Here is a 19,885-nt window from a genome sequence, read left to right as displayed (position 1 = left end):
CAGCTGGCCAAGGGTGAAACTTTGGTTCAGGCCCTCAAGTAGAGATAAGCTGGTCTGTCCTATGTGACACCAGGGTAATGTGTGTGTTGTGGGGGGGTTTGGCTCCCAAAGGGGAACATGAGTCTCCAGGGAGGTGGCGACTGGCAGAAGGGCTGTGGGTGAAGAAGGGGGATGAAGAGGGGAAGCCAGCACTGGGCATGGTTCCTCTGCTGAGTACACAAACACATTCGGGTCACTGCTGACCTGGGAACACACCAGGGTCTGGGCTGAAGGATGCTGCTTCCTGATTTTTAAAAAGAATAACAAGGAACCTCAAAATCTATGACCATCTTCAGCCCCCTGGGCTCGTGGCTGGTTTTAAATGACTACAGAAGGCTCAGCAAGTACCGTAATAATTTGTAATAATCTAACTTTAATTTGCTGTCACGTTTCACTGGAAATATGAGGAGGGGCTGGAAACCACAGTCAGGGATGACAGGCAAGAAGGGGCTGGAGCAGGGTTAGGCAAGGTCTGCAGGAACGGCAGCCTGGCTCCTGGTTGTTGTGAGTATATAATTTACTGTTACTGATGTTACTGCTGCAGGGGCAAGGTCACCCTTCAGTCCTTTGTAATCCTTTGGGCTCATCAGAAGGTATTATCTGTTACTTTCGCTCTGTAGTGGGTCCCGTCTGTGGTTCAAGTCCGACACTACTTTGTCTTGCATTTCTACAGCACCTTTTCGTGCCTCTGGGTCCCACCATGCACTGCAGAGTTAAATTGATTGGTACGCTCCAAGCAATTTACCCTTGATTAAAGCAGACAGGTCTCTGCAGTGACAGAGTTGTGGATTATGCTTTTTAAAAATACATTCCCCGCTGGCTCCCACCAGAGAAAGCCCTGCTGCTGTCTTTCTTTCCATCTGAAAGGGTTACCATGGTATTATGCTCTAAATTATATCTGTCATCTCTGTAAAATAGTAATCATAGACCCAGCAGGGTTGTATTTTGCTTTTTATTCCTATTTCTAACAAGATTTTGAAGCAGCATGTCACATTAAGATCTGTGGCAGCTGGGGAAGAGCAGGCTCTCTCCTCCTGACAGCCAGACAGCAGCGGGGGATCCGGCGTGTCCTGCTGCTCCACGTCGGCTCCGCTGCCAGTGAACTCCTCGCTCCTTTGCATGGGGAGGGATTTTCATGTTCACCCTTGGTTGAGCTCACTAAAGAGCCCTGCAAACTTCAGGCTTGAAGCACCGAAATGCACCTTGTGTGTTACGTGCTGACGTTGTGGCTGAGTTGGGAATGACGGCGGCGAGATGGGCGCAGGGTCAGCAAGAGTTTGTTTTGTGCCTTGGTCTGGCACGGTTGTTTGACACAGCTTTACCTTGGGTTTGGCTGGCGTGTGGTTACCTGAGCCAGTCTGGTTTCACAGCTTCCCCCTCCTTCTCTCTTCCCATCTCTGCTATTTTTCTTCCTAACAGAGATCCAGGTGCCAGCAGCTGCTCTATCGCACATGGCAACCACGGTGCTATGGAACAGGCTGCCCAGGGCAGTGGTGGAGTCATCATCCCTGGAGGGGTTTGAAAGGTGTTTAAACAAGGTGCTTAGGGACATGGTTTCATGCTAGAATTAGGGTATGGTTGGACTCGATGCTCGTGAGGGTCTCTTCCAGCTGAAATGATTCTGTGATTCTATGCAGTGCCAAGGGGGTGACTGGAGCCTCTCGTCAACCCTCCCTGATATCAGAGCAGATTTAAAAATTGGCGCTTTAAATAGGACTCTTGAGTTTGTGGCCCACACGCTGTTGTTGTGTTTGTCATTGTTTTCATGTCACCGCTGTCCTCAAAGTGCTGAGGCAGCTCCAGGCTCCCCAAGAAGAACGTCAGGAGAAAGGAGAGCAGGTGCTTCATCCAGCAGTGCAGGACAGCTAGAAAGGGGTCGCTATGCTGCACTAGTTAGTATTATTTTAAATGTTATTTAGACTGCAAAGAAAAAGTTATTTATTTTTCTTGCCTGGTCTCCAGGGATGGTTCATCCACCACCTCTCTGGCCAACCTGGGCCAGGCTCTCACCACCCTCAGGGGCAGCAATTTCTTCCATATCTAGAGCGTCCCCATCACTCTCTGGGGACGCAGCTGGTTGCCGTGGCAGAGCCTGGTAGCTCTGCTGAGAGGAGTCGGGAGAGTCGGGTCTGTAAAGTGAAGGAAGGGGAGATGTTCAGGTGTTAAGTTAATAAACTGCTCACAGATTTGTGAAACGTGGATTTTCTTCCCTCTGAGCCTTACATTTGCTTGCATCAAGAACACAACTTTTGTGGCTTGGAGTGTCTTTAGAGTGACTTTTTTTTAGGACCTGATGGGTTTCACCTTATTCTCTTTGAGTCATCAGCTCTTCTCACTATCTTTTCTCTGAAATAAATAAAATAACAGCTTGACAGCTGTAATGACAAATGTGAAACCCAAATGATTTGAGCCATGATCCATCGAGCTGAGATGGCCTGCTTTACATTGCTTTTAATACATTTTATGTTTTGTGTGTAAATAATTAGATGTTAGGAATAAAAACTGTCTGTTTAATACATGCCATTGAAAACCCTGGGTGCTGTTAATAGGCTTAGTAATAGGTGACACCTCTTTGAAATATAATTCTTTTATGCATTTTAATAGAGTTCATGGTAAACATGCTGTGATAAGCAGACAGAAACTAATATTTCCTGCAGCCAGAATGCACCTAATTAAAATTAATTGATTTTAGAAAAAAATCATCACCGCTAAGATGTCCAAACTATCTTCTTCTTGACAAAGCAGCCGTGCTGTGGTGTTGGGATGCAGAAACCCGCCCGTCGGGCTGGTGTCTGACCCTACACACTCTTGGAGATCAGGCTGCGCTGGGGATGCACTTTGGCTATTAAAATTGGTGTAATATATACAATTGCTTTGGGAAATTGGAGGTAACGAAGGGCACGTTCTCCAGGGGCTTCTTCAGAAGTTTATTTGCAGGTTGTTACAGTAACTCTGCATTTTGAGTGATTCAGCCCCATTCAGCCTGGATGCTGGGGGAGACATCAGGCCCTTCAGGTCAAGGTGGGGTTTACTGCTGCTCTCTGCACCCCACAGGGCCTTCTGTTCTCTACCCCGGAATGTCTGCAGCACCCCCAAGACCTGGTGAAACTCTACCTGCACGAGTCAAACCGAGTCTACCGGGATAAGATGGTTGAAGAAAAGGATTATGGTACCTTTGATAAAATCCAGCTGGAGACGGTGAAGAAATTATATGACGTAAGTGTTGAGGTTCATAACTCTGATAATAACGTACGTGCTTACAGGAAAAAGGTTCCTTGGGCAAGAGAAGTTTGACCCAAGGTCTGCCAATCTCTCACTTGCATGGAGTGTGATGCTCTTGGTGGGACACCAGGAGCAAAATCTCTGTCAATCGCTTCCTGGGCTGCCAATGTTGGTATTTGGGTGAACGATGCTCTCCCTAAGGGCACTGGGGAGAGGAGATTTCGGCTCTGTGAATTAATTAAATTATTTTATTTAAATGTCTTGAGTCTCGTGGCAAAAGCAAAAGAGTCAGATCCCCAGTCTTGGTGGGAGTAAAGTGAGATGCAGGCACAAATCCCCTTTTTTCCCAAAATATCTTCCAAATGGAAGCTCTAGACCTGCTTTGCTTCAGTCCTGTCATCACCCGGCAGTGTTGCCATTGGAGTCCTGCAAATATCACAGTAACGCAGACAGCGCTTTTTCCTCTGGCTGTTAATCATTGTCCATGCAACAGTGTCATGCTGTAGCTGTTGCTGTGGGGCTTTTCTTGTGCTCACATTCTCTTAAGGTGATGAGTTCTTGTGATTTACAAAAGGTCCAGAGCAAGTATTGGGGCTTTATCCTTTCCCTTTCCTTCCCTTTTGTCGCTCTTTCCCCTTTTTCAACACACAGGTGCAGCTATATGGACATAAAAAGGCATTTTTTGGAACACTGTGCTTCACTTGGAAAGATGACATAGAGCTGCAGTGTTTTCTCCTTTACTTCTTATATACCTTTTTTTAAAATTATTTTTAAATTTGACAGGACATTGAGGGAACTTTAGAGCAGACCAAGCGAATGAACATTTATTGCCATTTCGCTAAAGGCGTTGGAGAACCCAGCTACAGGCCAGTTCCGACCTGGGAGGAGCTGAACAAGATCCTTGTGGAAGCCTTGGACAGCTACAACGAAGTCAATGCTGCCATGAGCCTGGTGCTGTTTGAGGACGCCATGTGCCACGTGTAAGGGAGTTTTCTGTCTTTATGCTCTCATTGTAGCTTTTATCCATGCAGATTGTTTCCATGGAGGTTTCTGGAGGATGTCGGTATCCATTATTAGAGCAGAAGGAGCTGGAGGTGTGCAGAAGCTTCATCTGCCCACGTGGTGTGTCCTGCACAAATACTGCCCTGCTTCTCAGCTGCTGCTGGGGGGATCTTTTGACACTGTGAGGATGCGGGGCTGTCGGATGGAGGGTCAGCATGCTGCTGGTCGTTTTGAAGTCTGGTTGCTGTTACATCTTTGGCCCTTGATGCTCTGCATACAGCACAGACGTTTATTGTACATGACATTGATCAAGTGCTTTTTGTCTTCACTTGACAGCCAGCCACAGAACTAGTTACACCAGGATGTCCCTAAATGCTTTCACAACTGGGTTAGAGCCACGTTTACACAATTCTCAGTGGGATTTTCAAATGTATATAATGTGAGATTACGTGAATTCAGGCTACTAGTTTGAATGGACTGAGGCACTTAAATTGCCTGGATCCTTTGGAAAGCCTGCTTGCATTCCGATGCCTGGAGGTCCAGCTGGATTCCCTGTGGAAACTGGACACGTGGGACTATATGAAAATAGCGAGCCTCTGTTGATCATTATGAAGCTATTTACATGCCTGTGGTATGGATCGTGACACGTACCTCCAGCTCTTATACATGATTTAAATGCTTGTTGGGAATTCCACAGAATCACAGAGTCCCAGAATGTCAGGGGTTGAAGGGACCTGGAAAGCTCATCCAGTGCAATCCCCCCATGGAGCAGGAACACCCAGCTGAGGTTCCACAGGAAGGTGTCCAGGCGGGTTTGAATGTCTGCAGAGAAGGAGACTCCACAACCTCCCTGGGCAGCCTGGGCCAGGCTCTGCCACCCTCACCATGAAGTGGAACCTCCTGTGTTCCAGTTTGAACCCATTGCCTCTTGTCCCGTCATTGGTTGTCACCAAGAAGAGCCTGGCTCCATCCTCCTGACACTCACCCTTTAGATATCTGTAAACACTAATGAGGTCCCCCCTCAGTCTCCTCTCCTCCAGCTCCAGAGCCCCAGCTCCCTCATCCTTTCCTCACACGGAAGATGCTCCACTCCCTTCAGCATCTTGGTGGCTGCGCTGGACTCTCTGCAGCAGTTCCCTGTCCTTCTGGAACTGAGGGGCCACAACTGGACACAATATTCCAGATGTGGTCTGATTTTTGGGGGCTGAAATGCAGACCTGGCCTCAGATAATTTCTGAAGATGAACCTGCCCTGTAAATCATAGTTTTAACTGATTTTGCCTGGAAACATTGTATCATGAAGAGCAGGTTTGTGACTAAGCTAGAAGGAAGCCGCTGTCCTGCTGCACGCTTGTGTGGGTGATTTCAGGTTTGCTGGACCTGGTAACCTAATGCAGTTACTCTCATGCAAATTAAAAAAATACATATATATATATAAATTTCTACTCCTTTTAACTAGCTGTTTAACCAGTTCTGTTCTAAGAGCTCAGCCATCTGTTCCTTTTGCGGTGCAGCGTGCTGGCTGTGCTGGGGCATGGCTTCCCTTATAGTTTGGGCATTTACTTCTTTGTATTAATGAGTCATATGCAACCTGATGTCCATTGGTGTTTCTGCTTGCAGAAAGGTGACAGTAATTTTAATCTTGTGCTTCTTTTGCACCTTACATAAATTGGGATTTTCAACAAAACCTGTCAGTATCCCTCCAGTTAATATTGTGAGTAATCAGGAAGGCGAGGTTTGAGTATTCAGCATGATTTTCACTGGAGCTGAGTGATTTCGATTCAGCGCATTTGGAAATTGCGTTTTGCTGAAACACACAAATTATTCCATCTCCAACAGCTTATGGATGACATCTTGAATTTGTTGTGAAGTTTCTGTTGGGAAAAAAAAGTAAGGGAGTTAATGTATGTGGGGAGGTGGGGGATATGGGTCAGTCACCTCCTGACCCGGGGCTCATGGTGCCCATTCCCATCGCACACCCCGTGCCCTTGCTTTTGGGGACAGCCAGCTAGAGAATGAAAAGCAGGAACATTCCAGCTCTCCACACAAGCTGGATTGCTATTCTGGGTTTAATTTCTCAGTCTGTGGGAGTCTGCACATAGATCATAAGATGCTTGAGTTGTAATAAAGCAGTACAGTATTTCTTGCAGTCTTATTTGAAAAATTAATTAGTCTAGGAAAATACTCAGTTAAGTGAGTTGAATAAAGGCAGTGATGTGAAGAGGGGAATGGTGCTTGCATTTCAGACACCTGACAGTGAGGTTTTCACAGGTAGGATCCTCTAAACCTCCCTCACTTGGGATTTTAACATGTGGGGATGTCAGCAATTGCTTAAAGAGAATAGACTGGGGGCAGAGCTCACTGTGGAACTCTCAAGGACAAGTGAACAGACCTGAAAAACAATAGCAAGTTCATTTTAAGTGTGACAAAATCTCACTCTTAATGGTGGCTTGGATAAATAATGTTGGACTGTATTTTCCAGACAGGTATTATGCTATTCCAGATGTATATGAATATGCTTTAATGCATAGCAGGACCCTTCACCTGAACATGAACCCAAAATGCTTTGTGAAGAGGAACCTTCACTGGAGAGGTGCACCAGAGCCATGAATTCTGTTCTCACTATTTGCATGTCCATGTTCTGTTCTCACTATTTTCCCTTGTCCTCCCTGCAAAGACATCCAGGCCTTCACCTTAAAATATTTCTATCCAGCAGGACTTGGCAGGTGGAAAAATATTGGACACAGTTTGAATCGCCACCAAACTATTTTTTTAATCAGCTACGTCCTTTGTTTGGGCCTCAGCAGAGATGGGGATTGATTGCTGACATGTCTCTTAGATTGACATTTTTCATCCCATTCAGACTACGGTTTCCTAGTGATTAAAATATATATTGAAAAGCAGTGGGCAGAGAATAAGAAAAATACTCTTATTAATGACAGATTTTATATGCTTCAATTTAGTTGCCGCATCAACCGGATCCTGGAGTCCCCCCGAGGGAACGCTCTCCTGGTCGGCGTGGGTGGAAGCGGGAAGCAGAGCCTGACCAGGCTGGCGGCCTTCATCAGCTCCCTGGAGCTTTTCCAGATCACGCTGAGGAAAGGGTACGGGATCCCTGACCTGAAGGTGGGTGACTCCTGGGGCTGAGGTGGAGCGGAAGGGAATAAAAAGCAGAACTTGCCCTGAAAACTTTGGGATCCCCAATTTAAGAAGGACAAGGAATTACCAGAGGGAGACAAAGATGCTGAGGGGTCTGGAGCATCTTTCTGATGAGGAAAGACTCAGTGAGAGTTGGGGCTGTTGAGCTGGAGAAGCTGAGAGGGATCTGATCAATGGATCAATATCTCAGGGTGGGTGTCAGAGGATGGACCAGACTCTGTTCAGTGGTGCCCAACGCCAGGGTGAGGGGCAACGGGCACAGACTGAAACACAGGAGGCTCCATCTGAACATGAGCAGAAACTTGTTTGCTGAGAGGTGCCAGAGCCTGGCCCAGGCTGCCCAGAGCTGGTGTGGAGTCTCCTTCTCGGAGACATTGAAACCTGCCTGGACCCACCTGTGTGATCTGCTCTGTGACCCTGCGTGAGCAGGGCTTGGACTGGGGGATCTGCAGAGGTCCCTTCAGCCCCCACCAGGCTGGGATCCTGTGATTCTGTCTTGTTGCGTGTTGAATGACGCCATTGTGAAGACAGTAAAAAGCTCCAGAGACTATATGGGACTGCAGAGAGGAGCAGTGCTTCCCAACACATCTGTGGGGTGCAGACAGGCCTGATGTCCCCTGCCAGCCCTCTGAGCTGGCCAGACCCAACAACATCCCAGCCCAAGGCTCAGAGTCAGCGCTGGGCTTTCGATGATAAACCCCTGGTGTGGACATTCAGTTAATGCTTGTTCAAGAAACCGTATTTGACTATTATTTCTAATTAAACCAAGATGTGGTAATTAGCTCATCTGTGAGGTGCCTGTTGTGGAGTGATTTGGAGGTGGAAAAGGAGCAGGAGAGAGCAGGAGGAGAGTTCCAAAGTCGTATCCAGTCCTTCCACCAGGATTTTGTATGAGGGAGGGACTGAGGGGATGGTGGATGGTTCACTATAGATAACAGGTGCCTGTGCTTATATCTATGCGCAGGCTAGTGAGCACAGAAGTTACAAATCAACATTGTAAAATATCGTTGAAATGATTTTCAAGTATTTTAGCTGCTGGCAAAAGGATTCTCATCAGAAATGTTGTAAAAATCACAACCTCAGTAACTTCACGCCATTCTGCTCGGGAGATGCGATGGCCAATGAACCCTTGCCTTCCTTCCCCATCAGAGGCAGGGCCTGATGACCTGTAGTTGTGTACAGGTTGTTTTTGTCATGTTTTTGTCACGTCACACAAGCCTGATCCTCCATCCATTGGGTATTTTCAGCTTTCCTCTGTGTTCTTCAGCCCCACTCGTACAATTTTCTAGCTCCTACCTGCCTATTCATTGAGAAAACCTGTGCTCCCATCTAGGAACATAGCTTGAAACCAGCATTAATAAATTTGTTTTCAAAGCATGTCTTTACTTCTGTCTGTGGAGGTGGAAGATAATTTGATGTTCCCTTCACTCTCTATTCATTTTCAAAGAGTTTATGAAATATGGAGTCATCTTTTTTTCTTAGATATGGAAGAGCAGGATGGTGACAGATTACCCTGTCTGGCATTGGCCCCTCGTGCTGTTATAATTGGTCTAATTCAAATTTCCAGTGATGGAAGTAACAAATGATTCTTTTTGAGGGAGTGTGTGTATTTGCTGAATTTCTAAGAAAGTTTCTGGAACACAGGCCAGTAAATTCCTTCAGTGTCTCCCGCATGCCTTGTATCCTGCTTGGAGGGGCAGGAAGGAAGTGATGGAGTTTGAGCGGGATGATGGCGTTTTTCCCGTCTCATGAACAACTTGGATTTCAAGAAGTTGGTGTCCTTCATCAGGAGGACACTGTGTCCTTCATCAGGACACTGTCCCCTTAGAGGTGAAACAGCTTTTCCATATGAGCAGTTTCTCTGTCAGCATCACTGCACTGAGTGGGAGACTGAAGGGCGAGTCCCTGCTCAGACTCTGGAAAGGAATAAAACTGAAAACATCCCTGTTTGCACAGGGTGTCCTTCTCCTTTCTTCACAAGCAGAAAGAAATGTGTTGCAGCACCTCAGAAAAAAAAAAAAAATTCAGGTATAGTTGTGAAATCAGAGAAATCTACAGCATGGGGACACCAAGGACCAACATTTTCAGTGGCTGCTGTCCCTCCCAGTCCCTGTGGTGCTTTAATGTCCCCATATAGTGACTTATTGTGCCCACAGTAAGCCTTTCTGAACTCCCAGGGCAGCCTCCACAACCAGGGACTGCACTGATGTCTTTAGCCACATCCATTGACCTCCAGGTGTTCCAGCTACAAGCATTTCCCTGTGTGTAGCGGTGCTGGCCAGGGCTTCTTTCTCTTTTTTTTTGTGTTACACAGACCTGGCCGTAACGTCAAGTCTTACCGGGTAAAGTCTTACAATGATGACAGCGATAGACTCCCCCATATAACCTGGCAGGCTCAGCCATGAAGATGGAGAGTGGCCAAAGTGCAGTTTCACGCTAATTAATTGCCATTGCTTTATTCTTGGTTAATGGGAAGATTCTGAAATATCCTGCTTGTAGATGTGGTACCTACCTGAGTTTTGCAGAATGGAGGTGCACCCCCTAAGTCCTCTTGCTTTTCAACCTCCAGGCAGACCTGGCAAACCTGTACCTGAAAGCCGGTGTGAAGAACATAGGCATCGTGTTCCTGATGACCGACGCTCAAGTGGCAGATGAGCAGTTCTTGGTGCTGGTGAATGACTTCTTAGCATCAGGTACATCTCTCATTGCTTGATTTCCCCTTTCCCCCTTCTCAGTGTGGTTGTGCTCATGGTAGCATCTGTGGTTTTAGAATATACAGAAGGGCAATATATGAAGTGAGCTAGAAGATATGTGGGTTAAGTTCTGGACTAAAAGCCATGATAAGGTCTCCTTTGTGAGGATGCACTCCATCATCTGATAGTTTTTCTTTCTCTGATGTTGTGTACCTAGTTTTTCCATACTTCATGGTATACTCTCTACAGTTAAGAGACGTGTCTGTTGTGACATTGCAGCTGAGGACAGAGCCCAAGGAATGTATCAACAGATGAAGAGTTTGACCTGTGGATCTCATGCATCCACACTCTAGTTACCTAATAAGGTTTTTCCTGGCTGGAATATTTGACTGCAAGTTGGTGGATGGTACAAAGCCACCAAATGACCGTGTCTGTGTGCGTCACCTAGCTGCTTGTCCCATTGCAGTCCTTTTCCTCTTTGTTTTTCCATTAAAGTTTTTGAGTTGTTGCTTGCCCAAACAATTGCAGAATAGCCAGCCTACACACAGATGCTCTGTTTCACTGCAGAACATGGCATGAGTATGTGTGGTGGAGCACTCCCCATGCAGGGCGCACTGCAGCTACAGCGCACATGGGAGCGTGCGGCTGTGTCACCGTGACCGCAGGGGGTAACCCAGCCTGGGCATATTCCCCAGAGTCCCTGGAAAATCACTGCTACCAACTGCATGATGCTTTTTTCCTTATTTATGAGTCAGGAGTGGGAAGACTCCAGCTGGTTCGGGTGACCTCTGTGCATGGTGAGGACTGGAGAGTTAAAAGCACAGGGAAGCGATAGTTTGTGCGAAACTCCAGAGTTGACATATGTGACTGTAAATTGGCCAGATGGTTTGAGCAGCAAACAATCCCTGCCTGTGATAAATTTGTAATCAGGAGTAAAGACAGGGGTTGTTGTGGAGGCTGGTGAGTAGCTCCTGTCACCTGTGTAGATGACACAAATATCTCATGACATGAAGTGAAGCTCTGCAGTGTCCTGCAGCAAGGGGCAGGCCAAGCAGCCTGGTTTGGGATGTCCAGGTCATTTTGCGGTGGTTCAGAAAGGTGTCACATTTTCCTGTAGCTGCTATGTGGGGAAGAGGGGACAGATCAGAAGTCCTCACTCAGGGTCTGGGGAGGCAGCTCAGAATTGTGGCTGGACTGAGGACTGAGGAAGGGACCATGGGAGGGACCATGACAAGTGTAACAAGGGCAAGTGCCAGATTTTGCACCTGGGACACAGCAACCCTGGCTGTACAGACAGACTGGGGGACGAGATGCTGGAGAGCAGCTCCATGGAGAGCTCTGGGGGTTCTGGTCAGTGGCAAGTTGAACATGAGCCAACAGTGTCCCTGGAGCCAAGAGGGCCCCGTGTCCTGGTGCATCCAGCACGGCACGGCCAGCCGAGCAGGGAGGGGATTGTCCTGCTCTGCTCTGTGCTGGGGCGGCCTCACCTGCAGCATTCACTGTGTGCAGGGCTGGGGACACAGGAGAAAAGGAGATAAAGCTACTGGAGAGTGTCCAGAGGGACATGAAGCTGGTGAAGGTTTGGAGGGGAAGCCATATGAGGAGCGGCTGAAGTCCCTGGGTTTGTTCAGCTGGAGCAGAGCAGACTGAGGGCAGAGCTCATGGGGCTGCAGGTTCCTCAGCAGGAGCAGGAGGGGCAGGGCTGAGCTCTTCTCTGTGACAGTGACAGACCCCAGGGAATGGCAGAAGATGTGCCAGGGAGGGTCAGTGGGACATGAGGAAAAGGTTCTTCACCCAGAGGTGCTGGACACTGAACAGGCTCCCAGGGAGATGTCACGGCCCCAACCTGACAGTGTTCAAGGAGAGACTGGACAACGTCCTCAGACACACGGGGTGACCTGTGGGGTTGTCACTGCAGGGACAGGAGTTGGACTCCATGATCCTTGGGGGTCCTGTCCATGTCAGGACGTTCTATGGTTCTATGACCTCCCAAAACGTGACTTAGTGCCACCCAGCGGGTGCTGCCTGAGGGCTCTGGCTGCTCCCCGCTCTCTGCAGGCTTGTTTTTCTTACTTGTTTCACTTCTTTCCATCACCTAAGGAGCTAGAACAGAATATATATTTTAGACTCTCTTATAAACAAGCAGATATCTGATTAGTGTATTTTCCTAAGTAATTAGTGCTCATATTGACAGTATCTCACTCAATAATAATGATTTCAATCAAATCAGAAGCCAGAAGGGAAGTGAATAGGTGATAAATTAAGTAACCAGAAAAAAAAGAAAAATTGGCTGGTTTTGTTTTTGGCAATCAGTTGCATAACTATTAACTTTTAAAAGTTTTTAAAAGATTTCTGACTTTTAAAATGTTTTGGTGATGTGGGAGTTATTTTACCAGCACTGGCAATGGCATTGAACAGCTGCAGGAACAGTACAGGTAACTAATTGATTTGCAAAACTGAAATTATTTCATTATTGTGTATAGCATATTAGGTATTTGCGATTTTTTTTGTAATCTAATCAGCACTGTCGATCTGACAAAAATGGACTTTCTGTACTTTGGCTTTATTCTGTGTTTGTTTAGCTCATGCTTTTATGAGAAATGTTGCTCTCACAAGGGCTTATTTTTTAGCAGAATGCCGTTCTGTGCCACTTTGCTGCTGCTGGGGCCTATGGGCACCTGGCACAAGGATTTTTCTCAAGGAAGGGTTTTCCCCAAGCCCCTGAAGAGGGAGGCACCTGCTTCACTTTGCTCTGCAACTGCAACAAAATCCAGACCAGTAAACCCAAACCTGCCTTCTTCTCAGGTGAAATCCCCGATCTCTTCCCCGATGATGAAGTAGAAAACATAATCAACAGCGTGAGGAATGAAGTCAAAGGCCGAGGGCTGGTGGACTCCAGGGAGACTTGCTGGAAGTTTTTTATAGAGCGTGTTCGACGGCAGCTGAAGGTGAGACAGGCTGGGGGAGTTCAGGTCTTCGCCATCTGCCTTGGTGCAGGAGCATGGGGTGAAGATGCTTTGGGCTGCCTGGTAGGAAGGTCAGACCGCAGCCTGAAAGGCTTTTCTGCCTGTTCATGATGAGAACTGTGATGCACTCAGCAAGTAGTACTGAAGTGCAGGAAATGCTCTCTGTTGCCATCACTTCTTGGGTGTTAGAAAGCACTATGGAAGTTGAGAATGTTCTCTTTCAAGAGCTGAGCAGGACCAGCCGCTCCCTTTTCAAAGCCGGGCACAGGGGTGCATCAGGACGAGGTCTTGCTGCTTGAAAGAGCTGCTGAGGGGATCAGTGTTCATGTTGTTGGGGTTCCATTGCCAGAAGAAATGAAGTATTATGTTAAAAACAGAGTGCTGGAAACTGAGTGGCATGCAACGTGCCTACAGGATTTCTTCCAGCACAGCCCATAATCCAGCATAGAAAGACCTTATGAATATGTCCAAAAGATCCCAGAACAGTTTCAGGACTATTTCCCATGTGTGCTCAGCTCACGGGGAAAGCACAGTGAGGCGCACAGGAGAGTGAGACTGTTCCAGAAGGTGTTTACCCCTCTGCAGGGCAGCTCACTGCTGCCGGCACAGGGCCAGGAGCTGGGGAGGGCAAAGAGAGAAGCCTTGATCTTTGCTCAATGAAAGCATGTCCTCCTCCTTACTGCTCCGTTTGTGTTGGTGGGACACGGTCACTGAGATAGGGTGGCCCGTTGCTTTTTTGATGTGGGAAGGTACATGTTTAGGATGGGGAACAACTGGAAAATTAATTTTTGAGGGAAAATTTGAGGACCATGCCACAGTGTGGGTGCCCAAGGAGAGGGAATGCAGTCCTGCTCTTTCCCTCTCTGGGTGTAGAGGGGATTTTCTGATGAGTCCTGATGCTGTTTTGTGACTTTTCAGCATCTTGGTTGTCTTCTGCCTCCCGTCCCCTCATGGATCTATTCCTGTTATTGTGGTGCACTGGAAGGGCAGTGTGAATATGATTTACTTGAGGCTGATCCCTTCTCTTTTTTCTACCCTTCTCCTTAACCGTGTGTTACAGCAGATGGATGGGGTCAGCTAGGAAGTATTATTTATGCTTATAAATATCTCCAGGGTGGGTGTCAGAGGATGGACCAGACTCTGTTCAGTGGTGCCCAGCGCCAGGGTGAGGGGCAACGGGCACAGACTGAAACACAGGAGGCTCCATCTGAACATGAGCAGAAACTTGTTTGCTGGGAGGTGCCAGAGCCTGGCCCAGGCTGCCCAGAGCGGGTGTGGAGTCTCCTTCTCTGAGACATTGAAACCCGCCTGGACCCACCTGTGTGATCTGCTCTGTGACCCTGCGTGAGCAGGGCTTGGACTGGGGGATCTGCAGAGGTCCCTTCAACCCAATCAGTCTGGGATCCTGTGAAGAGGCTTTTGTACATGGACAGCTTCCTGAAGCTTGCCTGGCCCTGACAGAAAAACGTAGAGGTGCCCAAGGCGTATGCTTGAAGGTGCAGGAAGGATTTCTGTGTGTCTGTCCCCACACGCAGTGGCCATGGCAGAGGAGCAGGAGCTCTCAGTTCAGCTGCCTCTTCTGAAATGGAAACTAAAGTGTGTTTGTTACAGGCTGTTCTTTTGTGGCTTCTGAAAAACAGATCGTGATGGAGGTGTTGACCCACTATAGCGACATCTGAGCTAACCGCAGCCTGTCCTATGACACTTGCTAAGGTACCAGCCAGGGCTAACAAGTAGGAGAGGGATGATGCACTGAGTGAGATACACTGCTTCCCAAGCTGGTCCTTGCTCACATGTTGCTACTTCATTGCATGGTGGCATCTTGTCCATGTCCTGCTTTGTGGCCAATTAACAAAGCTCATATGGATTTATGAGCCACAGCGGTCTCACAGGAAAAGGGCTGTGATGAACAGTAGTGGTAGGTTTTGTTTGGTTCTTGGGTCTTATCTTGCTGTTAAAGCTGGTTGTGAGGCAACAAAGAGGAAAGGTACTTTGCCTTGTCCTGACTTTACATCCTTCCAGAAGGAGTTTCCTGCTGGCAAAGGCAGAGCTTGTGCTGCCAAGAGAAGCTGTGGGCCAAGCGGCTGTGGGGCAGGAGGCTCCCAGCCTGCAGGAAAGGCAGGGGATGAGGGAAGGGATAAGGCTGGAGGAAGGAGAAATGGTGCAGGGCAGAGGGGATGCTGGGCAAGGGAGTAACAGCCCCTTGACCAGGCCCCAGAATAATGCAAAGAGAGACCCCCAGGGGCCCACATACACTGCACAATTTGCTGCAAATCAGAAACTTTTAGCAGCTGGACTGAAATAAAAGCCTGAAAAGCAAAGGACCTGCTGCACAAAAATGCAATGAGTAGGGAAAATATATTCATAAATGCTTTTATTTCTGTTCTGCTTTGTTTTGAGGTTTCTCTATTCAAAAAATGTCTCACTCTGATAAAAGCAGATTTTGAGTTTGAGCCACCTCGACTCTTTTCAGTGCTGCTTTCGGGGAAACAGCCCAGGTGGGCCTGTGGTCCTGCCAGGAGAATTTAGATCCATTCACTTTAATTCCTGGTTGCACCACTTGAATACAGATGCCAGTTCCCTGCTGGGCAAAGCTTTGTTTCACTGCTGAAGCAGGGAAGGGTGGTTTTATTAAAACCCAGCTTCAAGTTTGAAAGTGTGCCAGGCTTCTGCTTTTGACCATGGCAATGTTTAACACCACTGCTTGTCTTTATTGCAGAGAAAAAATGTGTTCACTGCCACATTATGTTTTTTCCATGCCAGGCTTGCTGGCCTGAAGTGCAAGGGCTCAAGGACTGAGGTTGCTGTAACCTCAGCTGGTGCTGTGAGATCTTCCATTCATGGAATCCCAGCCTGGTGGGGGCTGAAGGGCCCTCTGCAGATCCCCAGTCCAAGCCCTGCTCACGCAGGGTCACAGAGCAGATCACACAGGTGGGTCCAGGCGGGTTTCAATGTCTCAGAGGAGACTCCACACCCGCTCTGGGCAGCCTGGGCCAGGCTCTGGCACCTCCCAGCAAACAAATTTCTGCTCATGTTCAGATGGAGCCTCCTGTGTTTCAGTCTGTGCCTGTTGGAAGTGGATGCAAGAGCCTGAGCTGGGCTGTGCAGCTGGAACCCCATGCCTGCTCCTGGCTGTGTCTTCTCACGTTCTCCTTCCCTGGGCTCTGCAGGTTGTGCTGTGTTTTTCGCCCGTGGGCAGCAAGCTCCGTGTCCGCAGCAGGAGATTCCCTGCCATCGTCAGCTGCACGGCCATAGACTGGTTCCAGGAGTGGCCGCAGGAGGCCCTCGAGTCTGTCAGCCTCTGCTTTCTGCAAGAAACAGAGACCGTGGAGGTGAGCACCTCACCCACTGGCATCTGGGGCCGCCATGGCCGTGCCTGGGTTTGGGTTCCTCTGTGGGGGGTGCTGGTGGCAGCCAGGTGTGACATGTCCCTCTGCTTGGTGCAAGCAGTGCCTCTCGCGATGGGGACAGCACTGCAGGGACAGCACTCACCCAGGACATCTGGGTGACCGTTCAGAGAGGAATTGCTGGTAACTCTCTACTGCTTTAGGATGAGAGAAAATGGCCTCAAGTTGTGCCAGGGAAGGTTCAGATTGGATATTAACTAAGGTTTCTTCCCCAAAGGGCTGTCGGGCATTGGAACAGGCTGCCCAGGGCAGTGATGGAGTCACCATCCTTGTGGAGGGGTTGGACAGAGATTAAGTTCTTAGGGCCATGATTTAATACCAGAGTTAAGTTATCGTTACACTTGATGTTCTCAAGTGTCTCTTCCAACCAAAATGTTTCTATGATTCTAATTAACTTAAGCAAAGCAGGTTTTTCAGAGAGGGGCACAGCCCTTGGCTGAAGCATGGCCGTGGGCACCATGTTGTGTTTGTGCACTGATAGCACTGCCAGACACACCACTGCTTTGCAAGCAAGAGCGGCAGCTTACAAATCGGTGCAGGAAATAACCTAATGCTTATGGTTATTGCAGGGAACATGGGCTTTGCTCTCCACAGGCGTGTCTGAGCGCCTGTAATTCTCAAGGGCAAAATTATGTCAAGTTCTCATTGATGACAACCTGCTGCTAGACTAAAAGAGATTCAGTTATGTTTATTTAGCTTTTCTGGGCAGGATTTTTGCAGAATAAAGTCTACAATGTTTCTTTTTATGTGTGTGCTTTCCCTATTTGTAGAGGAGAAAAGCCCAAATTTATGCTTGAAAGGCTGTTATTTTATAGAGCTTAATGCTAGAAAAATTGCTTGGAATAAGATAAAATATGAGATAAAAAGATATAAAAAGAGGTATACAGTACATGAACAGACAAAGTTATTTTAGAGATAACAAATGAAAAGGGATCAACTTAGATGTTCCAGCCTGGATTTTGCTGCAGCAGAATAAAATGTTAATAAATTCCTTTGTATATGGCACAGATCTGCACTACATATAGTTGTTCAGTTTGAAATATTTTCTCCTTGTCTTCTCATCTTACTTTTAGGATTCAGTGAAAGATTCAATAAGCAAATTCATGGCCTATGTCCACACAAGTGTCAACGAGATTTCGCGATTGTATCTGAGCAATGAGCGACGATATAACTACACCACTCCAAAGTCCTTCCTGGAGCAAATCAAACTCTATCAGAATTTGCTACTGAAGAAGGGCAAGGATTTAAAAGCAAAAATGGAGCGGCTGGAGAATGGCCTGGAGAAGCTCAAGAGCACATCTGCACAGGTAAGCAAACCCTTGGGGTTAAAAGCTGATGGGTTTTCGTGTTTCTCTGTTAGAGGCATCTCCTCATCCTGGTTTGAAGGAGAACTTTACCGGCTGGAACTGTGCAGGGTGTAAAATTTGCGCTAGATCCTGGCTCTAGTCTGGTGTGAACTGGTTCTTTGAGGAGCAGGAGTTGTGTCTGTACTGGAAAGGAGAAGGGGAGGGATGTATATTCAGTCCCTGCTGCTGGGGTGGTGCCAGTCCCTGGTGACAGATCACAGGAACTGAAATGAGATAGGGATCCAACTGGCTATGTACATCTTTTAATTATTATCTTTCAGTTGTGACAAAATACCTTATAAAATAGAGGGAGATCAGTGATTTTTGGAGTAGCATCCAGGGGATCTACAATGACTTCAGCAAGAATCCTTTTAAAATATAGCTGATGTTCATTTTTCCTTGCATTATGCTGTCCATCTTTGAGGGAAACTACTGCATGTCTGAAATGTAGACCAGCCATCCCCAAATCGCCCTGCTAAGGACCAGCACTGGCACTCTTGTGCAGTAAAGACTGGATGTTGTTCTGAGTATTTCACAAACCCCTCTGTAGTGACTCAAACTGCCTTTCAGAGCTTTGCTGTCTACACCAGTTGCTAGCTCCCGTTTTTCTCTCCATTTCATATTCTATTAACTGTTTCAAATGTTCACTTACAAGCTTCTGCTGTGGCAAATGGACCTCTCCTGAAGCTGCTCTGAGGAAATGCAGGGGGTTGGTGGGAATGAAGGACTAGCGGGTTCACTCCCTTCTGCCTATGTGCTCTGGGTAATGCTGCTGACATAAACGACGTCTGTCGTGCTCAGAAGGGTATGTGCCTCGCTGGAGGGTGATGTATGGGCTTTATTAGTGCCTCTTGGCTCTGAGAGCCTGCGTCTCACTTGAGCACTTGCTTTCTTCATGGTGCAGGACAGGTCTTTGAGGACACAGAATGGGAGGGGGCATGTTTCATGCCCCCTTTGCAGGTTCTGTCATCTCCTGCGGAAGGATGGGGCTGCGGTTGAACAGCCAGTAGCAGAGAACACCAGTTAGAACCAGTGATGTCAACCAGAGCGACCTCACACCCACCCTACCTATGGGGGGAAATCATTTTGCTGACCTGTGCATTGCTGCTGGTTTTGGTGGTGTCCCAGTGATGGAAAATTTGGGTTAGGTCTATTTTTTATTGCAAGCAACTAATATGAAACCAACCTTTTGAGAGGAAACAAGTCCCTGTAGTGTCGGTCAAACATGGGAACCTTTTGTATTCTTCAGTTGTATCTGCATATGGGTGTTTTGTTGGCAAGGGTTCTCTGACCAGCCACAGAAGAGGTGCTGAGGAGTGGTGGAGGGCTGGGGAGGAGATGGGGAGCCACAGCACCTTGGGGTCTTGTCTATTTTACTGTCGCGAGAAGGATAAAAGGAAGCGATGTTCATATCTGGTTGGAGTAAAGCTGGGTGAGAAACGCCTGTTTGTGAGGTTCCTGAAGATGCAGAGCAGTGAGGACAAATGTGTCAAATTTGAATCTGAGATTAGCACTGGGGGCCTAAAATTAAACACCTGAAATATCAGATGTGTGCAATAGTCAAAACTGCTGCCGAGTTGAAACAAGGGTGTGGATATTTAGCAGTAGTGAAAATCATACCAGAACGTTCAATCTTGTCTGAACTTTACACTCACCCATGGTTGGTCCTGGTGCTGAGGAGCTGACAAGTCTTATGTCTCAGGTGTGTCATCTCCAAGCTGTGTCGTGGTGCTTGAAAGTGATATGTTGTGGGTTGTTTTGTTTTTGTTTTTTTCTTTAAATTTATAAGCAAAGGTGGAGGATTTCGATACCTGGATGTGGCCTTAAGTCTGAGGACTAGTGCTCCTGTCACCAGGATTCTCCAGTTTCCTGCTGCTTGGATGCCACGACAAGTTAATTATGAGTTTTATGCATTTCTATAGACCTTCCAGTGTGGCCTCAGCATGAGGGAGCTGTTGTGCAAATAGTTGCAGGGTACATTTTGACTTAACCATTCCAACTTCAAAATAACCTCTTCCCCCTCCTTTGACTTGTTTCCCCTCTCCACCCCTT

General features: G+C 47.5%; 1 protein-coding gene across 11 annotated transcripts in view; it reads left to right on the top strand.

Moving 5' to 3' along the window:
* LOC136109597 (dynein axonemal heavy chain 9-like) overlaps positions 1-19,885 on the top strand; it is a 191,971-nt gene that overhangs the window by 72,512 nt on the left and 99,574 nt on the right. For 5 of the 11 annotated variants that reach the window (XM_071816766.1, XM_071816753.1, XM_071816759.1 and 2 more), the window contains 7 exons: positions 3,094-3,255; positions 4,045-4,241; positions 7,226-7,388; positions 9,991-10,114; positions 12,920-13,062; positions 16,251-16,412; positions 17,561-17,794. In XM_071816766.1, coding sequence (XP_071672867.1) covers positions 3,094-3,255; positions 4,045-4,241; positions 7,226-7,388; positions 9,991-10,114; positions 12,920-13,062; positions 16,251-16,412; positions 17,561-17,794 — 1,185 coding nt within the window. Of the gene's footprint in view, positions 1-3,093; positions 3,256-4,044; positions 4,242-7,225; positions 7,389-9,990; positions 10,115-12,919; positions 13,063-16,250; positions 16,413-17,560; positions 17,795-19,885 lie in introns of those variants that run through there. The other 6 variants (XM_071816754.1, XM_071816761.1, XM_071816756.1 and 3 more) reach the window with 6 other exon arrangements.

This window comes from Patagioenas fasciata, chromosome 18 (assembly GCF_037038585.1).
Source record: "Patagioenas fasciata isolate bPatFas1 chromosome 18, bPatFas1.hap1, whole genome shotgun sequence".
NCBI classification, from domain to species: domain Eukaryota; kingdom Metazoa; phylum Chordata; class Aves; order Columbiformes; family Columbidae; genus Patagioenas; species Patagioenas fasciata.
Note: the sequence above shows the minus strand (reverse complement) of the source record. Positions and strands in the feature narration are given on the sequence as shown.